General features: G+C 34.5%; 1 protein-coding gene across 1 annotated transcript; it reads left to right on the top strand.

The window, feature by feature from the left end:
- The first annotated feature begins 44 nt into the window (after positions 1 to 44).
- On the top strand, positions 45 to 26,577 carry LOC124457937 (sorting and assembly machinery component 50 homolog A-like). The gene is given in 15 exon segments (XM_047008079.1): positions 45 to 258; positions 3,256 to 3,363; positions 5,612 to 5,699; positions 5,780 to 5,874; positions 10,749 to 10,882; positions 11,184 to 11,271; positions 12,186 to 12,314; positions 16,535 to 16,606; positions 17,566 to 17,649; positions 17,724 to 17,791; positions 18,944 to 18,960; positions 18,963 to 19,010; positions 21,172 to 21,312; positions 23,460 to 23,598; positions 25,920 to 26,577. Coding segments are annotated over 15 exon segments (1,347 nt in total). The 5' UTR covers positions 45 to 168; the 3' UTR covers positions 25,966 to 26,577.
- The last annotated feature ends 1,293 nt before the right edge of the window (positions 26,578 to 27,870 follow it).

Here is a 27,870-nt window from a genome sequence, read left to right as displayed (position 1 = left end):
AGTCACGCATGCGTAGTGAAAAAATACGCCAAGATTTTAGCCGTGTGGGCCTTCCGCTAGACTATTCTGTGCAGATAGCCGGTGAGTGATGAGACCCGTGGAATCTGGAAGCGTGTGTGAAAATTACAGTTCACTGGTGTGAAACTACTTTTGATACAGTTCAGCAGAATGGTGGTACAAACGAATCTTGAATACCATGGAGACGACCAACATCAAGATAAAATGAAAATTGCTTTGCATAATTTTATGCGAAGACAAGTAAGTTGTTTCCATTGGTGTTGCTGTTTGAAAGGACCTGTTATATAGGTCTATTTAGTTTTTAATCTGTTTAGCCTTGACGGTCGGCAATTTTGCCGAAATTTATTCAATTGTGCAGAAATTGTGGTAAAGATATTGTCCATTAAGTTGATGCACTATCCTCCACGTGTGGTCATAGTATTTTCATCAGCAGATTAGCATTGATTGATTTTGACAAATATTCTAAAAGCACAATCTTTGTACGTATGTATTGCTGGTAGTGGTATGAATGAGATTTTTTAAAACTATTTCTGACGATAACGTCTTGTAAATTGTCAGCAATATCAATGTGCCACACATGCATAGTGCTTATAAAGTTAGAATTACATTTCCTCAAAATTGGGCTATTCACATGTTTACTGATTTGTCAAACCATTTACAAGTTGAGCAATTTGCATGATATCCAGTCTTGAAGTAAGCTGTTTTTTTATTTAATGTTTTGTGTGCCCAACAAAATAATTGATGTAAAAATGCCACATTGCTCAATCTGTTACCACACACACAACTCCTGAAGCAATGCATGCAATGCTGATTAATAAGGGAAAGAGCTTGATTATCTCACTTTGGTGTAACTTTTTTGATTTGTCAAGAAATCCTAAATGCTATTCATTAAATTAATTAGCTCTTAGTAATGTGAAGTAAGCTTCTTGGACAAAATATGCTCCAATAATTTATATATATCTTTTGACTTTTTGTGGTCCACATTTTCATAAAACTTGTAATTTTTAAGTCAACCACTAGTATTTTCTGATATTAAAAATACTTTGAAAGCTAGTTTAAGCCATCAAAATTTATAAGTAGCTATTTCTTATTTTGTTATTTTTTATTTCGGTATTGCATTTAAATGTACGTACAATATAAATTTTAAATTCCATTTGTAAAACTTTGTTATGCAGTGGCCTATTATATGGCACTTGGTGGATTTAGTGTACCTTCATGAAATTTTACTGCATATACGTAATATTGTGTATATTAACACATCAAAATACACTTGACAAAATTACATTGGCACAATTTCTTTTGTAACATAATTCACAACTGAGCTGTCATAATTTTGAATCTTCTACTGTCAAAATGCTAAATTAAGTTATTGTGAGATACATATGTATGTATTTATTTCATTGAACAATTTCTTCAGCATTTTTAAGTTAGCCCTATAAATGAGATTATGATAAACTTTGATTTGCTGTTTTGTACATAGAAAGGCTTAAATTTCAATGGAAGGCTTCAGCTCAGCATATTATAAACTAGTTCTTAATGAGTGTTGTATGGTTAGCTTCCCAACTTTGGCAGCCCACCATTCCCACATGATTTTATCAATGGCGAAACTGTCAATTTTCTGTTTGAAACAGGTCTTGTTTGTGAAGTACAAAGCTTTTCCACTTACCACCATATGTAGTGAGAGATGCTTTGAATTGAGAGGCTGAATCCTGGTTGTAGTATGGTTTGAATGCAAAACAGCCTCAAAGATGGGGAACCATTGGAGTGCATTGTCTTAATACTTGCAATATAAATAAAGGTGTTGGAGTATGCAAACTGTACAATATTGTAATGCCCAGGCACTTAAAAATCTCCCTTTCTTTTCAGAAATAAAAATTAATCTTTTGAATCTCAATCAGAATTTCATGCAACAAGAACAATATCTTTAGCTTTATAATACGTTTACATTAAAAGTCCTAGATTATTTTTGCTTTGTTATTCTACTCAGTACTTATTAAGTGTTACGTGCGTGGTCCCGAAAGAATAACTATTAATTTTGGTTCTATTTCCACACGCAACAAAGATAGTGTGAACCAGTTATATTTCTCAAACAATTTATTAATTAATGCGTAAATATTAAAGTAGATAAGTGTCTTAATAATAATATCAATAAGTATGAATAAAACTTATCTCCTCTGTCTGAGTACAACCGCGAGTCTTTATTCTTGAGCGTTCGTGAGTCCAACAATGACTCACAATTATTTTCCAAATAGATTAAAGGCACAGAAGCCAAAAGATAGTTATGGCACAGAAGCCAAGATAGTTGTCTGGTAGATTGTAGCTTGGCAACCTTCTTCGGTAGGCTATGCCTCCTAAGTTTGTCTCCTCGTAGCTTGTGCTCATAGGTTGTCCTCGTAGGTTGTACTCAGTGGTGTAAACTACTCATATATATATAATATCTAAGTTGCACTTGTTCATATCCCATACGCAATACAGTATGTTACAGCAAGATATAGTTAACCACAATAACAACAAATGCGGTTGCGGTTCTAAAATATGTTTACGCATGTAAGCAAGCTTCTAGCGCATGCAAGCAAGCTTCTAGATAATGTCCTAATTAGTAATATATGAATTTATAATATGATATAATAATGATATTACATGATAGTAGTTGGTATCATGTAACATTAAGAAATAAAGCATTCTTAACTGTTGGTCAGGTTGGGGGGGAGGGGCTTAGCATCCCCAATTTTACGTTTATAGCCACTAAGCTTCCCCCCCTCCCAGTTCCGCCGCTATGAGCCCATCACCCTTTTAATTTTGCTTTTTTTTAAAATTTTTCTTTGAAAGATCTCTTATTGCAACCAACTTCTGCGACTAAAACTGTCTATAGCCACTTCTCCTGCTTTGAAAAATGCTGTGTGGTCCCTGTTTTTGTGAGAAATTTTTATAAAATACCATCTTTTACTTGATGGAATTGTCTGACATTTTATCTTGTGAAATGTGAAAGTAACTAATTTCTTCTTAAAATATTTCATGTTTATGACGTAATCCATATTGGTCACACATTCCTTGGTCGTAAAACATCAATTTGTATCAGATGTTATGTTCATGTACGTCCAATTTCTGAACAAAGTTTGCAATTGCCCGACTTGGTTATTATTAGGTATCTCATTTCTCCCTTTACTGAAGGCTTCTGCATCGACTCAGTCGTCGGTTAATCTTTTTCTCACTCATATTTATTTATGATTTTTTTAGATCAAAGTAAGCAAAGTCAATGTGAATGGTGTTTGTAGAACAAAGGATGATTTTGTTCGCGGAGTCATAGAAGATTGTGGTGTTTTGGCTGCCTGTACAGTTCAAGAGGTAAATGCGCGATTTTCAAACAGTCTTACAATTTTAGTGGTTGCACTTGTTCATTTCAAAGCTTTTTACTGTTCACACTTTAACCATCGTTTTGTTGAGTTGTAAAACAGCACGCAAACGCTGAACAAACAATGAAGCATGATGACAAACTACCGTTATGAATTGCAGTTCATCCCCTTAGATCGTATAATTTTAGCAATTTTAGAAGAAATAACGAATCAGGTTGCTTATAAACGCTTAGCATTGTATCATTCGAGAAATGTCTTGATTGGCTTTCAGATACGCTGCGCTCTAGTAGAATCCAAATTTAAATTGACGTAGTTTGAAAACCTGGATGGCTTCCATCTATTGGAAGAGAAGATATATTGTTTTGAAAAGAATGTATTGTTTTGAATAACTATATTTTATTTCTCAATCTTGAATAGTTTCACTTGATGATTAAAAGTTCGTATAATTTTATGACGTTTCCCTAAAGTCTCCTACTGTTCGCCAATATCAAGTGCTTCTTTAAATTTTTTTGCTAGTTCAATGTCAACCTTTAAAGCCGTTTCTCGTTTTTATTGTAAGAAGCAAACTATTCAACTGATAAAATTTTAAACTCTTTTTTATATGGGCCAAAGAAGGAATTAATACTTGTATTCTTTTACCAATAACAAGCAATCTTTCCCTTCAAATAATACCCTGCCTCATTTCCCATTCATCAAATAAATCAGTCATAAGGATTCTTACTCTAATTTCAGTGGACACGTGCGCGCCCGGTGTACTTTCACCAACTGTAAACTAATTGACACGGGTAAGAGCTCCGGAAAAATGCTGATGTCAGCGGTTCTATACCTGTACCCTATCTAGTATTGTTATGCCATCGTTCACGATATACTAACTACTTCAATGGGTACATACAGGATACAGCACGGACATAGTAAACAGTGAGAATATGTTCGCAAATGTTGCTAACTTGTTCATTAGAACCTTTTTACTGCAAGCGTTGTAATGAGAACATGTGTTCACATCTTTGGGGGTTAAAATCCCCAAACTTTTTTTTCTTTTGGCTTCTCTTCTTAGGGTTGAACACGGGGAATCATCCGCCTGATTTCTATGTTATGTATCTTCTGTTAAACTACTAAATATCATGTCCTCTTTCGTTGTATCCATACATCTCTGTGTTGGTTTTCATCTTGTCCTCTTACTTGGCAGTTCTTTCTCTCTGCACTCTTTTGCCTTTATCCTCATTATTTCTTCCAACATGACCAAACCAATTAAGCATGGCTTTCATGGCTTTTTCTACAAAACATCTGCCATGTGCTATGCCTCTCAAATACTTATTCATGTTACTGTCAGATAGTGTCGCTGCAAAACCGAAGCTCTGCATATCATTTTTGCAAATTCCACCTCTTCCTCTGCATATAACATCGCTGGTCCATTACTGTCTTGCAAATCTTGCCTTTCATCCTTGCTGATGCTATTTCTTACACAACCTACAACTTGATACTTTCTCTATCCTGCCCGCGTTTCTTTACCTCTTTTTCACCATGTTAATTGCTCTAATCCAGCTAAATAAAATGCTTTACCTCCTTCATCTCTACGGCATGGAACCTCACAGTTCCATTTGGATCTCTGTTAATAATGCACATATAATCCGTCTTATTCCGACTAATCATGCACCTCTACTTTATAAAGCACGCCTCCATCTCTATAACTCTCCATCAGCAACCTCGATGCAAATATTGCATCCGTACATAGTACTCTTTTTTTGGCTTTATACCTTTGGCGTAGCCATCCCGAAAGTTTTGGTCCTACTATGTAAATTTACATCATTAACATTATTCATTTCTTTAGAAATTTGTTGTTTTTACAGTGAGTGAACACAGAAATGTTACCATTGCACGACAAAATTTGCAGGCTGGCTACGCCACTGCTTTATACCTAACTGCTGCTGCTAGATAGTACAACTCTCAATGTCTCGCTTGTTTGTATAGACCGGTATTAGCACAATTCTCCATTCGTTGGGATCTTTGCACACCCTTCTACATGTGTATATCATCTGGACTGCTTGCCTTACCACTCTTCGTTCTCTTAAGGCGCCCCTAAAATTATGACATTGTAAAATAATATGTCCGATTGGAATTAGCATATGCACTTTACATGAAAAGCACTCGTGTCGTAAACACTGTTTTGTTTCAGTTGTGCTAATGTAACACATCTTTAAGATCATAACAGTTTGAATAATTTGTTTTCGTCTTTTATCAAGGTTTTTAAATGTAGTCGAAGAGCAAAGCTTATATTCCAGCGGCTTGGTATCTTCAAAACGGTCGATATTTTTTTGGACAAAGACAAAGGTTAAGCATGCGATTTTCTGCTTTTGCTTGCGTACACACATTGATGTGCTCAAATTAAAAAACATATTTCTTTACCACAGAAACTAATGGTATTGAAATAAACATGGAGTGTAAAGAATTCCTTATCATTGGTGGATCAGCGGGTACTCAAATTGGGACAAATGAGGGTAATATGGTATGTGGTTTAAAATATTGTGCAATCTTGTTTAACTTTTGCATGTAAGTTGTTTGTCATGCATTGTTTTTTTGCTTTTTACTCGTGCCCTGGAGGAGCACAAGTAGAGGTTTCTGCTTTTAGTGTCGAAAAAACGACTTTCTTGACCCAGAATGCATTGCGCCTTTACAATATGTCTACTGCAAGGAGTGACAAATATTATTCTTCGACAATACAAACATTGAAGCCATCCTTTTACAAACAATACGAAGGATGCAATATCTACACGCAAAAAAGACAATATTTTGTTAAATATTTCTTATCGTATTATTTTGTAAATCCTTTTCTATCTTCAAAATCATTGCTAAATAATGACGTTAGAATTTAGTTCAGTTGAAAGAGTAATCAAAGGCCATTGTTGGAACCATTTCTTTTTTGTTCGTTTGACTGCAACAGTTGACTTCTGTTTCTTCTAAATATTCCTCCTGATTTCTTTACAATGTAACTGCGTGGCTCATTTGCATTCCTCTTGACAATTGCTGGTCTACATTCTTTTACTTCTCTTATCCTTACAAACTCTCCTTTCTGTACTTTGTGAAGACTATGGGCATGTTTGTCGTGGTATTCCTTTTGTTAACGTTGCATTCTTTCTTGGTTGATCCGAAAAGCTTCATCGTCCATGATCTTAGGTTTTAGTTGTGAGTGTAATTTAGGAATCGTAGATCTTACGTTTTGACTCCTAAAGAGTTGCGCTGGTGTTGCAAAACCATTTACTGGTGTATTTCGGTTTTCCAATATCGCCAAGTATAGATCTTGGTGAACTTCATTAACAGTGTCTTTACCGTTTGCACCGTGTTTTCTGCTAGCCCACTACTTCTGAGCTATCTACAAATTGAGGTTTTAAAGTACCTATATCGTGTTTTTGCATTTCTGCCATTTAGATCGTTCAGGATACTTTAAAAACTCTTGTAATATATTTTACGGTTGGAGATTATGATTTTGCTAGTTTTTTTAATGTCATGTTAGGCAAATAATCACCAACTTTGAACTCTAGAAAATGCACGAAGATTAAATTTTCGAATTATAAAATATATTGACAAGATGTTTAAAATTTTCTAAAACATTATATAGGCACTTTAATTTTGCTTCCCCATGTTGACGCAAATATTTTAAATTCTTTTGAAGTGTATTGTGGTCCGTTATCTAATTTTATTTCTTCTGGGATGCCATAACGTGAGAATATCTTTTTCATTTCTGTGATGGTGTGCTCTGCCGTTGTGTTATTAAGTTTAGTAACTTCCCAATATCGGCTATTATACTAAATAACAAGTAGTTATTTCCTTGCCAGTAAAATAGATCTTTTCCTACTACTTGCCACGGATATATTTGAATTGTATGTGGCTTGAGTAGTTCTTTAGCATTGGCATTTCTCGCTGAATGGCAATACGAAAATTTAGATATCTTCATTTCTATCGCTATTGATTCCTGCCCAAAAATCTGTTGCGCCTTGATGCCCTTGGTGCAATTTCTCTAGGATTGTTTCTCTCATTGTCAGAGGTATCAAGATTCTCTGATCCTTCAGTATTATCCCCTCATATTCACTCAATTCTGTCTTATAATTGCAAAATTTGAAATTCTTAGGTAATATTTCCTTTGAATGAGGCCAACCTTTCTGTTACATCTGAATAATCTTTTGCATATGCAACTTATTGCAACAAGTATATGCAACTTTTAGATGTTTTCCTTGTCTGTATGTCATTTTGATATCGTACTTTTGTAATCTTAAGAGCATTCTCTGCAATCCTGCTGGATCTGTATTCAGTGGCTTCTTTAAAATGCTTTATAATGGCTTATGATCCTACTATACATTAATAGTTTTTCCGTAGACATTTGATTAAATCTTTCACCCGCGAAAACTACAGCAAGGAACTCTGTTTCAATTTTTGCATACCTTTCTCGAGTCTTTGTCAGCGTTCTATAGAGGCATAAGCAACAGGAAACTCATCTTGTAGTATCCCTACTCCCAATCTTTGTTTGAAGCATCCGCTTGAAGTACCACTGGTTTTGTGACATCATAAAATTTCAGCAACGATCTGTTTCTAAAATCTCTTTTATTTCCTCGAAAGCAGCTTGATGATTCTCTGTCCAGTGCCACAGTAAGTTTTTCTTTAATAGCTCCCTCAAAGGTGTAGTTATTTCTGACATTCCTGGAATAAATTTTGCTAGAAAATTCGCCATTCCCAATAGACTTTGCACTCCTGCTCTGTTGCAGGCGCTGGCATATTGATTATTGCGTCAATCTTTGCTTGGTCAGGTTGCCCTCCTCTCGTTAATTTAAGTCCAAGGTATGTTACTTCTGTTACCCGAAACTTACATTTATCAGGGTTTAAGAGTCAGTCCTATTTCCTTTGTTTTATCTAGAGCTGCTTGTAGTCTCTTGTGCTCTTCCATGGTTCTTCTCCACACCAGTATATCTTCGATGTCTGTCTCCACTCCTGCCAAACTTTCAAACAACTGATTTACTCTCTTGTGAAATACTTCTTGGGCTGAATTTATCCAAAAAGGAATTCTTACAAACCTGTATTTTCCAAAGGAAGTATTGAATGTCGTTAATGTAGATCTTTCTTCATCTAAATGTATCTGCCAGTATTCTTTATTGGCATCTAATGTGCTGAAAGATTTTTCTCCATGTAATCTGGTTGATATTTGTTTTATGTGGGGAGTTGATATTTTTCTGTTTTTAAATATTTGTGAAGTTCTCTTAGATCTATACAGATTCTAAGTTTTACGTTCGGTTTTTCAACAATCACTGGTTTATGTACCCACTCTGTAGGTTTGTCTACTTTACAAGAATTTCTTCTGCCGCATTCTTTCGAGTTCAATTTTTAGTTTATTTCGCAACGTGGCTGGTATCTTCCTAGGAGCTTGTGTTACAGGAAATGCTTTAGGATCTATTGTCATCTGATAGCATTCTTTTAGTTTTCTTAACGCTTGAAAAACTTCTTCATAATTCTCCTTTATCTGCTCTGCTGAAGAAGCGTTGACTAAATTGTCTAACTTAAGACTATACGTGACTTTAGTTAGATTTAATTGTTTACATGTCTCCAAACTGAGAACTGTTGTATACAGACATAGTTTCAACGATTTAAAACTATGTCTCTATCTTTCGTTCTTGATGTGAGCAAGGCAACACGCTTGTTTCTTCGACGGGTATTTCCGCTCCTTCGTATCCCTTCAATTTCTTTTAGTTGATTTAATCTTGATGTCTTCGTGTATTTCCTTATTTGTCAACAACTGTTAGTGCACTCTGTTAGGCATAATATTGATTTTCCGCTTCTGTGTCTAATTTCACTAAAACTTTGCAGTCCCCAATTTTAATGGTAGCTATGGCTTCTTTTCTCTCCCCTCTTCACTTCAAGTGATTTACCGCTTCAATAACAAAGTCCTTGTTTAAATTTGTTGAAACTTTATTCAAGTGTTTCTTTGTACTTGAGTGACACAATTTTGTCATAGTGATTTTTTTTCTTACACTTGTAACATTCTTTGCCACAAGCTGGGCAATATCTTGCTTCATGACTTTGGCCACAATTTCCGCAATTTATTATGTTTAGTTTCATGGATTTTGCAGCTTCACTTTTAGTTTCTTGTTTTGATGATTTTCGTTTGTTGACAAGTTCAAGCTAATTGTTTTGTTTTGATGCGTGTATCTCTTACTAACTGCATCTACTTCATATTCCCCTAAGAATATTTTCATCTGTAGTTGAATGACTTCGTGAGATTGACATATATTTACAGCTTTGTCTACCGAAAGTTCCGATCCTTCTCGACGAAGTCTGTCTCGTACTATTTCTGATTGAATTCAGCTACAAGTTGGTTTGTAATCAAGTCGTTGGCGAGATTCTCAAACTCACATACTTTTAATTCTGTTAGGTAATGATTGATTGCTTCTCCCGAGTTGCTTCTTCTTGTGTTGAACTTGTGTCTTTCGACAATCGAATTTCTTTTAGGTTTACAATAGTCTTCGAACTTCTTGAACAATTCTGCTATTGTTATATCGTCTTCGTCTGTAGGATTCCCTCTATCGTCGACAACTTTTTGCCAGATCCAAGTATTGAATATCTCTCGTCCCGCCTCACCTATCGAGAACAAGAATGAATATTTTTCTTTCCTGGTTTTTCATGCCTTCGTTGCGTCCATGTAGAAATGCATGTTTCGTCTCAATTTTTTCATGTTTCTGCCACATTCGTTGCGTCAAAGGTCATTTCACCTTTTCCCGAAAAGCTAAAATCCATAGTATGTGTATGATCCCACTTCTGACACAAAGTAATGTTATCACTCCCAAACCTCATAAGCAACTGCCTAAGTTTCATTGAAGTTCCTATATTTATATAGAATTATTATGCTAATTGTCATGCATATATTACACATACGGTTTTTCTGCATAATTACTTGGGATAATAACATGATTTCAAACATGCCTCTTGATCCTTCAGTTTCTGTAAGAGATATCAGAGGAATGTTTGTTTTGTACTTCATTTTTTTACAAGTTTTCTCGCTACAACATTCATGTGAGGATACTAATTGTTCTGAAAAGGCAATTTTGCTGTTAAAAATGTTTTGTTCAATTTTATTCAAATGAAAGGTCTTCTTTTTTTATTATTCGTCTTATATTCGTCAAAAAGTCATTTGTTGCTTTCTTTTTTTAACGATGTTAACTGTGACAATTTTCGTTTCTCAGTTCTTTCCTTTTAACATTTACATTGTTAAGAATCATTCCGATTTTTTTGCATTTCACTTCAAATATGTCTATATAGATATTTCATACCATCTTAAGCAAATATTTATATCGTCAAAAAGATGTTTGGAAGTGGCTAATGCTTCTCGTGCTAATTTAGGTTTTTGGTGGTCGACTGATCAATGTATTCGGCCGTGGTGAGAATTTTAAAGCTGACACTTCTGTGGGGACGAACACAAAAACCTGTTACCATGCTGGCTTTGTAAAACCTCTTGGAAGGAGTTTGTATAAGAAGTACGTTTTAATTTAGTGTGCACGTACACAGAACCAAGTTTGAACGCTGATGGGGGCATGCTAAATATTTAATTATTCAGTCGAGCCCGACTGATATGTTTTGAAATTACAATTGCTTGCAAATACGTATAACTCCAGCAAAGATGACTGTATAAATAGTCCCCCCTTAGTCCCAATTAGCGTTGTAGCTTTGCCCCAGCGTATGCATTTTTGATTATTTGCGCACGCAGTTATTTGAAGCTATATCTTGTTAGTTCTATAATCGTTAGCACAGGATGATTTTGGTTGCTTATCTTTTTAGGTTTTCATTAGATGCGCGAAGGTCACTCATTGATTTTCCGTTCAGTTCTTTCATGGAATCCTCACAAAGTGTTTCAGCTGATCTTTCGGTAAGTTTTTAAATCTCGCAGGTGGTTGATTTCATGTTGAAGGCCTAATCGTAGTTTTATATTGTGCTGTGATTCCTTATTTTCATTTAAGCGTAAAATTTAATCATGGAATAACATATCGAATCCATCAAAAGTGGCGTTCATCAAAATAAATTATAGCTCCTCAACTTTAAATTCACAATACCTTCAGAACGACACTATTGGGTTTGAATATATAAAGAATATAATTTTACCCATGGATTTTTATCTAACGTGCTTAGAAATATAAATGTCTCCCAAAATGTGCTGCATTAATTTATTGACATACCGTAGATTCGCCATTGAAATCCATAATCACTGCCTAAAGGTTTATGGTTTTGTTTCGTATTAACCAAATGTTCACGAAGAATGATGGCGAGATTTAAGAAAAAAAGATGTTTACTGTGTTTGCACAGGCTTATGCAAACCGAGGAGACCTTTGGGAGAACTCGAGAGCAGATCAGTGCACGCTCGAGACCGAAGGTCGACGGTTGCACATGCTCGAGAGTTCTCACAAACGTCTCTGAGTTTTGCATAAGCTAGTGCAAACACGAAAAACGTCCTTTATATCTTTTATAAAATAACAATAATGCAAAAAGGCAAACATTTTAATTTTTCCTATAAAATGTGTTCATGATTGATATGCAAATTCTCTTTGACTGATTGATTGTTTAGATTGATTTTATTGGTTGAGCTCAGACGTGTTTAGCACAGGGTAATGCAAACTCAGCTCTAGACATATCAGCGCACGCGTTTAATTGTGTTTATTTTATAAAAGAATACGACATTCATGCTATAGGCAGGAATTTCTGCACGTGCTGTGTTGTACGCGCATGCAGTCAATCTGGTTTTGTACTGTAATCAATTCGTAAGTTTACTTTAACTTCTTGTTTTAGCTTCGGTCATTTCTGGGCGCGCATTCGCTGACTTGGGAAGGAGCATGGAGGCGCATAATGGGTATTCCACCGATCGCTTCTTTTGATATACGTCAACATGCTGGACGCTCTCTAAAGTCTTCTATTAAAGTAAGAAGTTATGCATCGAAGCAATGCTATGTATCATTATTCTTTTCATGGCAAGTCAGTATCACGTCACAGATTCGAATTTGACTAAAGTGAACAGCCCGGACTTTAGTATCTACTATGCAATAAGTACACGAAATGATTTCGCAATATCACGATACATCTTTTTAGTGCAGTGCAATTGCTTTCATAGTAGATCGTGGATGATTTAAGGTCCCATCTTCAAGAGTAGAAATCTACTTGAAAAATTATCATGATTATTTTAGCAACTGTAATAAATTGGGTACGCAGAGCGTATATGTTACCATAAAATTTATAGACGAACATAAATCAAACTTTGAAAATGTTCGAGATTGCAAATATGTGCTTTGAGCTCTCTCTTCAGTCAAATGACCGATGCGTTGGTCTCGATGGGAGACTCTGAGAGCGAGCTATATCTCGATGAACTTGAAATTTGTTTGCTCTATCATGTATTATTTTGTATACTTTCCCATGTGGGTTGTTGCCGTGTTAAGACTATGATGTCACTGACCTTTGCCGATTGCATACATTGAAAATGGTCAATTTTATTGGCGAAGAGAAAAATTCGATATTTCAAATATTAATAATACTCCCTCGTTATTTTCGCTTAAATTATACGAAAGCAATTGATATGTATTTTAACCATTGAATGCTAAAATCGATGATTTTTTAACGTTAAGTTTTCATCATAGAAGCACTTTAATTTAGCACAACTACATTGACCTTGTTAGAAAACACATTCATTTTGCTCACCAAATCACTTTTACTAGAGTTATATAACCAGACCAAATACAAGTTCGGTGCATCAAGTTTCATGTATTGTTCGACCAAACAATATATAATTGATTAACAGAGAGTCTCGTCACCAGGCCTTTCCCAGTTAAAAAGAACATACTAAGCGGCGCAGATATATTTAGAAATGTTTTTAGTTAATAATAACAAAACTGAGAAATATTTTTTTGTAATATTTAGTTATATATAATAATTAATAAGTGGCTGAACGAAGATGTTACTGTAATGTGATCTCGTGTAAGTCTTTTAGACAACGACAAGCTGCATCTGAGATTGACAAGATCTGTTTATTAATAATTTAATTTCATGTTTGATGTAAGCATTTTACAGTCGAACCTGTATTAAACGGCACCGTATTGAGCGGTCACGCTGCGTTAAGCGGTCACCCTGCGTTAAGCGGTCATATTGCAAAGTCCCGAAAATTTCATAATATAAATATTATTAAAGTGACCTTTATTAAACGGTCACCTCTATTAAGTGGACGCGGTCACCTTTTCCAATGTACCAAACGTAATTTTTCTGCGACATGTCTTTATATTGTATTTATTTTCCGTTATACTCAAAAGAGCAAACAATCTTTTCTGTTTGTATGGACGAATTACACCAGCAATTTGAACTTTTCTTACGTCCCTTCAGCAATTGAGAAGAAAACGTGTCTCCAAGAAAGGGATATACGCACGGAATTTATAAGTTGTAACCGCCTTCTCTGCTGACATTGATTATTTTTCAGCAGTTTGAGCTATGACATATTTATGTATACTATTTTTAATTTCTACTTCAAACTAAGAAAAAAATTGCTTTATATAGTGTTGTTATTTGGCATATATGTTAAGGAACAATACCGATTGGTTCAACTTTAGTTGTATGAAATATTACACGTACTCCGTCTCGTGATTTTCCTAAAGACCTGTATTAAGTGGTCAACCTGTATTAAACGGTCACACGAGAAATTATGGGGTGCCGTTTCAGTCATTATTCTCTATTTCAAAAATATATGCCTTGTTCAAAATATATATGCTATATTCCAAATGTATGTTCTACATCTCAAATATTCATGCTCTCTTACAAAATATATGTTCTTCCACGCACTTACATCATGACAAATATCCTCAATTTCGTAAAAGCACTATTGCCAATACACATTTAATATAAACGACAACTTTTTTGAAAATAGACATGTTTCGACATCTCATGATGCCATCTTCAGTATGAATGAAATAATAGGTGATACAGGGTTTATATAAAAGTAATATGATACATAAATTAGAAAAATTAGACACCTCATTCACCCTTAAAATCAAAGAAGCACTCCACATTAACAAAACTAACCCTGACCTCAATGTTCAAGTTTTTAAATTCAATACAACATTTAGTTTATAATACGCTCGGACGCTCCTCATTATATTATCTTATTTCCTTTTATTGTTCTAATTTATGTATCATATTACTTTTATATAAACCCTGTATCACCTATTATTTCATTCATACTGAAGATGGCATCATGAGATGTCGAAACATGTCTATTTTCAAAAAAGTTGTCGTTTATAACAAATATCCTCATAATTCTTGTGACACTCGGTTTGTGACTAACATTATGTCTGTTAATAACATGAAATATTTTGAAAAAATTGTCCGTTCAACACAGGTTTTTGAGTTATTATTTTACAATTTTGGTATCCATGTCCGCTTGATAGAGGTTTCATTACTACAAATTAAACGAGATTTAATTCGGGACTTTACAAAGTGTTCGTTTAATGCAGGGCCGCTTAATACAGGTTTGACTGTAGTAGGGAAAGGAGTAAACTAAAATAGCTTCCCGCAAATGAAACGATTTTTGGATTTATAGAAAATTACATTAATTCATGCTACATCCTGGTAGGATATAGAGATAAAAACCTTTTCAAGGTGAAAATTTAAATAAAGGGAAGCGAAAACCAATAATGTGAATTTTCGATTTTTTTCGAAAATTATATAAAAAGGGAATCCCACTCCAAAATAAATGTTGGCTCACTTAAAAGATATTACTATTTGTAGTTATTCGGTAAAATATTTATGCTCACTTGCTTAAAATGATGGTGAAATAGCGAACAAAAGATTGCATTTCATGCAATTTGATGCCATATATTGATGCAGACACGGTTCTTTCCGCGGCATCAATTTGCGACGTCACGTCATTTCGTGATTCGAACGGAAAATTTTAAAAATTTTACAATTTCAAAGAATGAAGCTCTGAGGGTGTGAGTAAGAATTGGTTTATCAATTATAGTCAGCCGACATGTGAAATTCTTGGCTACTAATTTAAGCTAAAAGAAGTCCAGTTGCTACAGTTCTGAATCTTCTGGTCTCGAAAGCAAGAAAAGGAGAACTACGATATCAATCGAGATACGAACGATGTGCCTGCTATTCTTCTGGGAAATGACGATTGGCTCCCCAACAACATTCTACAAGCTGACGATAAGCTATTTTATTGTATTATTTTACGTTAATGGCCATCGTACGCAGTGTTTCAATATTGTTTACATTAAATATTACAAAGTATTCTGACGAACCCATCGATTTAGGCACACGCAGCAGCAAATTTAGACATAATGGAACTAAATTAATTGCTGACTGACCTTTTCGATTTTGTTTTGAATTTTTGATTTCATGGCGGCCCACTCATTTCTGTTTACTAACTGCAATTATCAGGCAGTTATGGCACACTAACACACCATATAACAAAGTGCGTATTTAAATCGCAACATCCAAAATAAAAAGTATTGGGAGGAAAGTACCAACACGACTACAACTCAAGTAAATTTCCAATCATCATTTTCCAATAATTGCAGGTACACCATAAATTTCGTGGTTCCCGTTTGTACATGAACTGAAGCTAACTCGTCTTAGCTCAAATTAGTAGCCAAGAATTTAATTTGTCTGCCGACCATTATCGATAACTTCATCAAGACTCTCACCCAAACAGATCGATAAACTTTCTTTGAAAAAATTGTAAATATTTTTGCTCATCTTTGCTTTGACTTTATATAATGTGTCAAGAAAAATTATGGAGTTTGCCTTTGGAATGACGCAATGACGTCACAAACTACATCAAAATGGCGTCAAATTGCACAAAAATTCAAACTTTTATCAGCTATTTCTCCTTTATTTTTAACAGTTGAGCATAAATATTTCACCGAATTTTGATTTTCGAGCGCAGTTCCCCTTTAAATAGAGATGAATGATATGTAAGACCGTTGGAATCTACTTTGTTTCAGTATAACATAGTATATAGCCTGCGTACAGGTACCCATTAAAATCGAAACCATTAAAATCGAATGCGAAATTTTATCAAAGGAATTTAAGTATACATTTTACACTTTCTTAGTGTAAATATTTTCATTCAACTTCTACAATTAATATCTTTTCTTTAGCATACGTTAGTTATGGATGGAAGAGATAGTTCAGAATATCCAACTCAAGGACATTACATAAAAGTAACTCAGGTATGAGTTTGTTGTACAGAAAGCTTGGATTGTCAAAGAACATGCGTCATTGTTGATCGAATGTTGTTTCGTGTTAGCTACTGCAGGAAATTGATTCTTAATCTATTTGCTGAAATCTGTACTTTTCGCATTTGATTTGCAATTGAATATTTATCATGGTATATCTTCATTGAAGTTAAGTGGCAGTGCACGCTAATAGGCGAAGAAAATTAAAGTTTATTTTTTGAAATATACAATTTATAAAAGCTAGCTTATTATTTCTCTATTAATCACATCGTAACGTTGGTAGAAGTGTATACCTGCTTGCCTATAATGAAAAAAACGTTTTTTAAAAACTAAAACATGGAAAAGCTCATCGCACGAGGTCATTGAAATCTCGTGTTAGTTTTCATCATACGACATTTGTATGAGCTTTTACCAGTGTTGTACGTAGCTTACCAAACTTGGCGTGTTTGCCTTTTCTTTACGAATATCGTTAAAATGACAAACATTATTGAAGTCTTAAAGAAGAAGTTTAATCACATGCACGAGAATGCCGTAGCTAGCCTTGATAATTGTGGGGATATTTGGATATTTATGTTCTGCCGTGTTAAGTTCGTTTGAAAACAATTTTTTCTGCAGATTAAAACATGTTTAGTATTGCCCATTCCCATCATCGAAGCTAGCTAAGGAACTGATGGAAAATTACCATAATGCTCATAGTATGAATACTTGCAAGCGTATAATGCAACTATCAGCGAGGACAATGTCTTCAAGAGTTTTATCTGTACTGTAGTTGTTTTGGAAGAGTCTTGGATTTTTCAGTTGATCGAAAAAATACGTTCACGTTTATGCTCACTTACAATATCATACTTATACGAAGGTTATATCAATGTAACTGACGGTTGAGAAAAACTGAATTATAAGTTTGATAATTCATTTCAAATTTTATTTTCGAGCAACTTTTGCTGTTTAAACAGGAGTATGCTGGCCTATTGGGTGATACGAATTTTATAAAAGGCGAGGGAGAATTAAAACTCTTCGGTAGCGGATCGTGGGATACGGTTTGTAGCTATACTAAATCTGATTAACGTTTAGAATGTTGATGAATCTAAATATAACCATCACGTATCTATAGGTATTCTCAATGACAGCAAAGGCTGGGTTTCTAAAGTCATTCTCGGAAGGTTCTCATATCAACGACAGGTAACTAATTTTTTTTATATTTTCTTTGCTGTCTTCCATGTTTTTGTGCCATGTTATTTTTCTGTCACGTGGGTGTTTCCTTTCTCCGCCATGTTGTAGAAAGTCCCGTATATTGCTAAATACATTTATGTTGATTTCACGCTCTAATGAGCATCGGTTTTCTAAAATAACCTACCAACATGGCCGCTCTGACATCACATAAAACACACGTTGAAAATGTTATATGAGGAAATTTGACAATTATATGACATCATTATCGTATTAAATATAAACCAATCACGTGATTAAATTGCACATATGTGTTTAAAATGTTTTTATCACTCAACTGAGGCAAAAACGTTTGTAAATTTGTTTGTCAACGGATTTTTGAGATGATTTCTTAGATTAGGTTTGCGCCGTCGATGGTTTAGCGAACGAATTTAGATTTTCTTTCGCACAAATATTTCAGCCTTCTCGCCTCCAAAACATAAGGCTTCGATTTTTACTACTTAACGCAATGACAACTAATGAAAGTTCTTTCAGTCTCTTGTGTTCTTCATGTGGAAATGCGAGTTTAATCAGTAATGCGATGATGTGTTTGGTAAACTGGATTAACAGATGCTCGTTTTATGTTGAGTTCACGCCGAGTTTTGAAACAGTTTCTTGTGTATACTGCATTGAATGCACTGCCTTACCTACTTACAATTGAGAAATGGTTCCAAACTTCCAATCAATTAATGGACGCACATTTTCCCAAAACAGACACGTTTCAAAGGATGATTCAATTGTATTTATTTTTCACATCTCTGTGTTTATCGATATTTTGATTATGCTCAGTAGCGTAGCCAGCCTGCATGTTTTGGTCCTGCTCTGTAAATTTTAGAAAATTAACATTATTCATTTCTTTAGAAGTCTGTTGTTTTTACAGTGAGTGAACACAGAAAAATTAACATAGCACGACCAAATTTGTTGGCTAGCTACGCCTTAGATTACGGTCATGTATCTTTTACAAAGCTATCTACATGTACGCACTGCGTCTATAACCATTAAATTGTCTCTATTAGCACGTTTATCAATTACATTAACCTTTGTCGAAGTGTTCTTGTCATGTAAACGTAATGAGCTCATTTATTACATATGTAATTAAACATGGTACACAACTTCACTCTTTAGATTTTTTATTGGTGGACCCTCTCTATAAGGGGATTCAAGACCTTTGGAATTGGACCGAGGAGGCAAAGTATGATCTTGACATAGCGCGTAGTTTGTTCTCTAAATTTGATTACCACGTGACTTGCCTTTTTTATTTTGCTTACGTTATTTTTATATTCTATATCTTTCCAAAAATGTTGTATCCTATTTAATTGAACAAGTTTATCGAGAGAGAAATCGTAGATAAATTTCTTATAGCAGGTAAAATGTGCAACATTTTATTTGTCAAGATGATATTTTTGAAATGGCATATGCACCGTCAATTTGAATTACAAATGGGTTGTGAAAACGCAGGCCCTTGAAAAATAAACGATTTGCGAATTGTTTTTTATTTTGATGTAACAACAAAGTACATAAATAGAAATTCAAGAAAATTCAGTGAGACACCATCGAAGAAACTAAAAATTTCGAATCTGTGATTCATTCATAAAATATCCTGGGCCTTTGCCGAAGAGATTCTGAAAACATGGCAAAGTTGTCGTATTTTCAAGCTCACGTGTTTACATTTAGGGTATGGATTTATATATTAATGTAAATGGAAAGGGCTTATCAATGAATATCAATCAATGTCCTGTTGTCTTAAAGACTATGCCTCCTTTTACAATGGTGTTGTGAAAGCGATTTTGATGGAATCAAAATAACATTGCAGCAGCTGAATTGCGTTATAGTCATAGAAGTGTTTATAATTGCAAGATATGTTAATATTTATGTAATATTAAATGCAAATGAATTATGAATACAAGTGCAATGCTAAAAAATATTTAATTTACGCATGTACTGTATAAAGAAATGCATTTGACTCGTAACAAAACAGTCATTTGTCCCCGTTGCACGGAGCTTACGGTTCTTTAAGAAATCAGAAACTCATTGGGCAAGATTGCGAGAACATTTTAGCTCAAGATATTACATAGTATAATTGGTGGTCAATTAAATCATTTTTTTAAATAATCGAACCCAACTACTCTAACTGCTGCTGTTTTAGCTTGAACTAAGTGGATCATGGAATAAGGGCACGTGCTTACGAAAACTGGGTCGCAACCGATATTGCTATCTATAAAGGAACAGTTCCGAATACCAACGGTTCCGAATATGAAATACCCAGTTTTTACAATACCGACAGTAAGAAACCCTAATTTGCTGAAGGAAGTGCTTCACTGCTTATCAACTGTGTAGAACGTGAAAACATCATTGATAGACAATTTTCGACGAATTTTCATTAACATATTTATCCTCGTTGATGATGGTTGCTCTGCCTATGATACAATTGTCGACATTGTATAGTAAATGATCGTTTTCAAACTATGTGAGGTTTCAGTCGAATACTAAAACTGAAAAATAGAACAAGGTGTTAAATTGATTGGTTAAAATGGTTGAATGCATGCATGGTAAATGTAGACTGCAAAGTACCTGATTTACTGAGGTATTTAAGTAAGGGAAAACGTTTATGATTTTAACAAAATGGAGGTTTTCATTTCGCCATATTGCTTTGACAAATCATAATCTTTGCGCACAATCATAATCAAATCAAGAAGCGCAAAGTTTGTTTGGGAATAAAAGGGATAAAGACAATTATAAGCGCAGGAATAGCACCCCAGCAAGTATTAGGAGTGTTATACTTATCTAATAATGCCTTCGTTATTTAGTTTGTCTTCGAATAGAATATTACAAATGGTAATTCTTAACGAAGTTGTCTAATACAAACTCTAACAATCTTGAAGGCAATGGCCCATGTTTAACGTTTTATTTGCAACAAATTCATACTGTAATACCATTTCAATCGTGATAGAAGTGCTGATGGAGTTATTCAAAGGCGAATGACTTTACTCATATATACGAAGAATTTTACTGCATAATACTCTTGCAACCATCTCTGCTCAACAAACTTTGAATATTTCAATACCAGAATGATATTTTGTAACTAGCTTTGTTTCGATAATATGCAATTTAAAACAGTTTTCACCTTGATATTGGTTGACCAGCGAATAACAAGGTTACACTCCTTAACTGACTCAGTTTATTCAATATTTTTTATGCAATTTCACAATTCTGATATTAATAAAATAGAAAACTTATTGTAGTGTTTTGTTATAGTTTGGGACTTAAGGAAATCTACGCGAATTTTTTTGTCTCGTCTTATTGGTAAAAAAAGTTAATACTTTTCTTTTAACAATTTTTTTTTCTTCCCAAAGATGATTCACTTGGAGGTGATTTGTTTTGGTCTGTTGGACTTCATTTACATACACCTTTGCCATTTCGTCCTAGTGGTTTGGCAGAGAAATTTCGAACGCATATGTTCGTCACGGCTGGAAACCTTTCACAATACAATGAAGGTAAACCCACTCCATCACCATTAGGAAGCACGTGTTATATTGTCGCATTTACATTTTTCAAATTGTACATAGTCACAGCTCTATGATATATCTTATACAGCGTTGACTGTTTTAACTTGGAAAATTTCGAGTACTAATGTGTTCTTTTGTCAGTTTGATGATACAAATATCAATAAGTAGTTAGCTATGTGTCGCCGTAGCTAGTGTAAACAGTGCAATAAGACAAAATCTCTGACAAAATTTGACTTTGTTCGCGCTTGTGGTACTTGAGAAAAAATGATTCTTGGTCGGTTGTTTAAATGCAGAGGTCGTTCCAAATGATGCGGCTATTAGAATAGCTAGTAGTAGGGCAAGGCATACTTCATCTTCTTTTACGAAAGAGCGCATGATCGCCGTTTCTAATTTAAAAAAGAACAAGAACATTGTTTTTTGTAAACCAGACAAAGACTTTGGTGTAGTGATTCTAAACAAAGAGAATTATAAAAGTAAAATGTTGAATATTTTGAATGACAACAACAAATTCTGCGCTCTTGTTAAATTTCCAGATTACGACAAAACCTCTACTTTAGAAAGGAGACTGCAAACACTTCTTTTAAACTTGAAAAAAAACCAAATCAAATTAGTGAAACTTTTTATAATTTAGTCCGCCCAACGGGTGCAGAAAGACGTCGTATGTATGGTTTACCTAAAATCCACAAACATGGCACTCCCTTTCGACCAATTCTAGCCATGATTAATTCAGCTTATCATGAGTTATCCAAACAATTGTCAGTGGTACTTTTTTCCGTTTTATAGAGGTTCTCAACATATGCTATAAAAGACTTTCACATTACGAGTGCGCTAAAACCACTAAATTTGTCTATGTACATATATATCGGATATATATATATGTGCCACCAACGCAAGTTGGGTTAAATTGACCCGGAATCTGGGAAACCCTGGTCAAGATATTTGACTTGGATTTCCGGGTTAAATTTTTAACTCGGATTATGGTTAAATTTGACATGGCACAAGGTCAAAACTGACCCAAGTTACAGGTCATTTTACTCTTTAAACAAAATGGCTGCTTGTCACCAGAAATTGAATGATTCCAATGTTTTTATTAAACAACAGTAAATTTGTGCGCTACAAAACACCAGCAAATGTGTTTAATCATGTCCAAAATCGACAACTCTATCAATACAGCAGTACCTAAGAACCTAAACTCAATACCATGAACCTAAAACCAACTGTAAAACGTAAAATCTAAAAAGCAGCTAAAGCTAATTCTCAGATGGTCCTGCAGTACCAGGGATAATGAATGTCTCCAATAGAAAACGGTTTAAAGCATACTACTATAACTTTCAGCAAAGCTTTGTTGGTCATGATTTTCTCTACTACCAAGTGCAAAATCATGAGGATCTAGATCTTCTGGCTGTATCCAGAGTTTTGGTAGACATAAACCAATCTGTAAGAAAGGATAATGAAAACTGAAGCATTTCAAATCTGCAATTTGCTTTAATTTGTTATGAAGCTAAAGTCTAATCTGTATGACAAATAGTTATGGTTTTTTTTTGCATAACGTTCGAATACACAAATTGTTTAAAAAAATAAGTGCTTACCTTATAAAATATCAACCAACGATGAAAGATTTCCATATATAAATATTCCTTTCAAACATTTTTCCATTTAAACCTTGCTTCGCTAATGTAAAAACACTTCACAAGTTCACAACAACATAAAAACAACCAAATAAGCGGGAAATCGCATATCGTCATTATGATTATTACATGACGTATGCCGTATACAAAATGAATATTATTTAATTAATTTTCAGGAAAATTGGAAATTAAACGAGACTTACCTGGAAGTCGAAGTCATAATTCCAGCCGCAGTCATGAACTTTTTTATCCATTGAGAAATGGTCTCCCGAGAGACCGACTTGTGAGGTCTTATGCAACTAATTAGTAGCTACTGAATTTTGTTACTTAGAAAATATCACAAAATCAGTTGCCTGTATGCAGATTGCACTATAATAGATGAATTTCGCTTAACCACAATTTAGTGAACATTTTTGCGATTGAACGTCAATGCTTGCAAACAACAACAATTTACTCACGAACTCCTATAATTGATTGAAGTATATGATTCTTTGTTCAAATGTTTAGACGTACCTTGGCGAAAGAGAATCGAGGCCTTAGGTGAGAACGTAAGATGGTCATATGGTGTTGGCCTTGTCCTTCTGGCTGGAATCGCGCGGTTTGAGTTGAATTACTGTTTATTGGGTTGGAACTCTCTTACTGATAGGTTAGACAATGATAAAGAAATAACCTTAAAATGAGTAAATACCATGGTGAATGGTCAAAAATACTAACGTGTTAACTCTTAAAAGAACAGTTTAAGCCAGAACAATAAACCAACAATTATAAAGGAACTTTTTAAGCTAAAAATACACAATGTATTTCGGCAGACTACTCGTCAGGTGTCAACGTCTGCTAAATGAGAGCATCAGAATCATGCGATATTTATGATATTACTTAAAGTCAACGTCGTTTCTAAATTGAGAGTTGACGCTTAAAACAGGGATAAATGAAACACGTAATCGTAATTGTCTCTGATGTGCTTTGGTATAAACGTTACGTAGATGACACTTTTTCTTTGTTTCGTAACAATGAAAATCGCAAATTATTTTTACAAAAACTTTCTTCTCTTCATCCTGCATTAATTACACATCTGAGCAAGAGACAAACGATCAATTAGCTTTTTTAGATGTTCTTGTTCATAAACGCAATGGTCAATTCTTAAAAAGCATTCATTGAAAAGCAACTTTTACTGGTTTGTACACACGCTTTGACTCTATCTCTTCGCACAGAGAAAAGATTTTTTTAGTGAGGTGTTTGATAAAGCGAGCGCATAGATTGTCCTCGAGTGAGTTTATTTGGAGTGATCTCAACTCATTAAGGAAAATTTTTGTTTCGAATGGATATCCGGCAAAATTGAAAGAAAAACTTTTCTTATCAACTTTGAATGAACGAGATAAATCTTTTGGACCGGCCTAGTGCCCTGTATAGCTTTAGACTTCCCTGGATGGGCAAGGCCTCAAATGATATCGAGAGGGAAACTACAAATATTACTGACAGTTTGTTTTTCGCCTGCAACGTTGTCTTCATATTTTCCAAAATAAAAACATTTTACAACCCACCCCCGAAGAGTCTCTGCCTACGCACATGTCAAGCAATGTAGTGTATGAGTTCAAAATGTGATTGTGATGCTCGCTATGTATGAAGAACTTCTCAAAGTTTGAGTGATAGATAAAACAACATGTACAACTTCTATTAGGAATAAAACTGTTCCTTTAAGACCACAACCAAAACGCAACTTTAAAAGTGAAAATTTGATTCTATGTGATTCAGCGATTGGAAAACATCTTTTGAACAACACTCACTGTGCCAATTCATATTCTGATCATAACTTTAGAGTTATTTAAAAATGTCGCTCATTATTTCAGTTAAGCGTCATGGAGTCTGTATTAACTAAGTTGGCTAATGCCGTCCTCTGCCGACAGAAAGATTATGTGTTTCATTTATCCCTGTTTTAAGCGTGAACTCTCAATTTAGAGATGGCGTTGACTTTTTGTAATATCATAAACATCACATGATTCTGAAGCTCTCATTTAGCAGACGTTGACAACTGACGAGTAGTCTGCCGAAATGCATAGTGTCTTTTTAGCTTAAAAAACAGTTCTTTTAAAGTTGTTCATGTTGCCGGAACCACCCCTCCCCCCCCTTTTCGCAATAAAAAATATATTTAGATTAAGCAGAAGTTAGTCCCCGCACTTCATATGTTGCTCCGCCGTCCCTGGAATTGTTGGATTATTGTTCTGGCTTAAACAGTTCTTTTAAGAACTATAACGTTAGAATTTGACCATTCACCATGGTACTCATTTATTTTTTAAATCTGTCACCACGACAAAGACTTTGTTTTACGATAAAGGAATACTTATCAATTTTTACAAAGATTAGGCTTCCTTGCTGACGAATTATGAAATATTTCGTTTTCCCATGTTCAGTGGCCAGTTTAATCTTCATGACGTGTTCAAAAGCTGGCATTTGCATCTCTGCAAATTTTACCACCGTAATGTTTTTTGGCGAATGAAAATGTTTGTTATAAATGTTATTCATAAAGTTTGCCATATCTTGTGGAAATGAAAAATCGCAAAGTAAAATACTGAATTGCCATTGTTAAATTCGTTTAGTCTTCCATTTGATCTTCACACGATATTTCATGCCACTGATGTTAGTCATGTTACAGCAAATGATTTGCTAGACGCGAATTGTATGTTTACTTGTTTTAAATAAGTGATTAACCTAGTAAATATTTTCAGAACAAGCATGTAGATACCATATCTGAATAAGATTTTCATTAAAAGATAAGTTTCATCTTCAATTGAAGACAATTGAAGAGTAAAAAAATTTGGTCAAAGTGGAGGTAGTGTATGGACTATTTAATCAAAATTGTAAAAGGAACTAGCAAGATAATTTGAAAATCTTGCATTGTCCGGTAGTGTGCAAGTATTAGTGCATGGCATGGTAAATACATCAACTGAAAAGTCACTTAATTTTTTTTAGTATCAATCCTGGTTTACAGTTTGGTGTTGGCCTTAACGATTTATAAGAGCAACTGACTCATGGATTCAAACAGTTGCTTTGTTTGTTTTGGTTCCTCGTGTACAGTATTGCTCAACATTATGGCTCAAAACTATGGCTCAACAGTATGGCATCAGATTAAACGCAGTGTGTTACAGTTTTCACATACGGTGTTATCAGATCGGATTGATCTCATTGAATCCAAAAGTCTTTCTATGTTCTCTCTTCGAATCCAATATATTCCTAAAAGTATTGATTGCATCTGATCTGTTCATGTTTGATTTAATCCTAAAAAAGCGTTGTCCGATCCAATCTGTTTCTATGAAAGAAGGAAGTTTGGATCCGAAGTCTGAACATATGTAAAAAAAAGTTGCAAAATGTCTTGCCATGCTTGAGTGTTTATGACCGAAAATTATGGCAGTTTTCTGTAATTCCTGTAAAAATAACATTTTATTGGGTTGCTACCTTCTTAATTTAATTGTGCTATTTCACAATTAGATCTGAATCCCAATGTCGAGTGTAGACATGTGTAGACATAACCTTGAATGAGATTAACTATGAATAAGATTAATTAAGGTATGCGTAAATTTGTAATGTGACATGTAGACTTATACTTCAAACATGCAAGTTCTCTGGCTTCTCTTGGTTTTATTTTTTAACATTGTAAAATACGGATACACCGTTTCCTTTTCGGTGGATAGACTTGAGACAAGTGAAGACACATATCATTCACAGGGTACAAGTGCTGTTTTGAGTACGCCTTACGTCGTTTTTCAGCACAAAATTGCTGCAGGCTCAGAAAAAAAGGCAGGCAACTTTAAATGACCTTCGGTCTCAGGCTTGCACTGATCTGCTCTCCAGTTCTCCAAAAGGTCTCCTCGGTTTGCATAAGCCTGTGGAAACACAGTAAACATCTTTTATTTCTTAAGTGATGCATAAATTTTGCTGCTTTCTAGCTTTCTGTAGTATAATTCCCCAGTCTTTGCACCTGAGACTACAATACCAATCACATGCTCAAGCTCCCTGATGGTTATATGTGCTTATTTAAGTAAATATTTGCAAGACTTTTTGACGTGACTTGTTTTCCTCCTAGGAGACCGAATAGTCATAGAAATATTAAGTATGAAGACTAGAAATTCAATTTCTTGGGTTGGTTCCAATATCGACTTGTGTTTGTGTATACAAAATCCTAAACTGCAAAATGTTTCCACAGTGTTTGTAATGTTTTTTGACCAGCAGCGTAATCATATTATCCAACAAGGGAGTGAATCATCAATATTGCCCATACAAATGTGACCACTGATCTGATAATAGACTGGATATAGCTTCTATAGGTATCAAAAGTGAAACCTAACTATATGTGCAAAATTCATTTCCGGTTACCCATTAGAGATACAAATTACTTTAGAAATGTATAGCAGATAACGTTTACAGACAGGGATTTTCGAATATTTAAGGGCTTTCGAATAACGAATTTAACCTAAGTTTATTTTTAACTCTAGGTTAAGTTAACCAGCTTTTGAACAACCGACCCCTAAGGTTAAGTAATTTAACTCACCTAGCGAGAAGGGTTAAAGTTAACCCTTGTTTTAACCGGGGCTTAAGATAACTTAGTTTTGAGCAACGCAAACTAACCAGGGTTAAAATTTTAACCTTAGGTTAGGCTTATTTAACCCTGGGATAGCGTTAAACGGCTTTTGAACAACGCGCCCATGATCTAGAATATATTTCAATGCTTAAAAATTGCTGTAAGTACCTTTATTTTGTCATTCTTTACAATCTAGAGATTGTTGTATGTTACTTTTGCCGCGACTCTATGAGCGGGGTACTATTGGTGTTGGAACAAACAAATATTCTAAGCTTTTGTCCTTAATTTTTTCTTAGTTTTAATTTCTGTTTTTATTTTAGAAAGATAATATTATCACCACGCCTT

This window comes from Xenia sp. Carnegie-2017, unplaced genomic scaffold (genome assembly GCF_021976095.1).
Source record: "Xenia sp. Carnegie-2017 unplaced genomic scaffold, XeniaSp_v1 HiC_scaffold_6, whole genome shotgun sequence".
Classification (NCBI taxonomy): domain Eukaryota; kingdom Metazoa; phylum Cnidaria; class Anthozoa; order Malacalcyonacea; family Xeniidae; genus Xenia; species Xenia sp. Carnegie-2017.
Note: the sequence above shows the minus strand (reverse complement) of the source record. Positions and strands in the feature narration are given on the sequence as shown.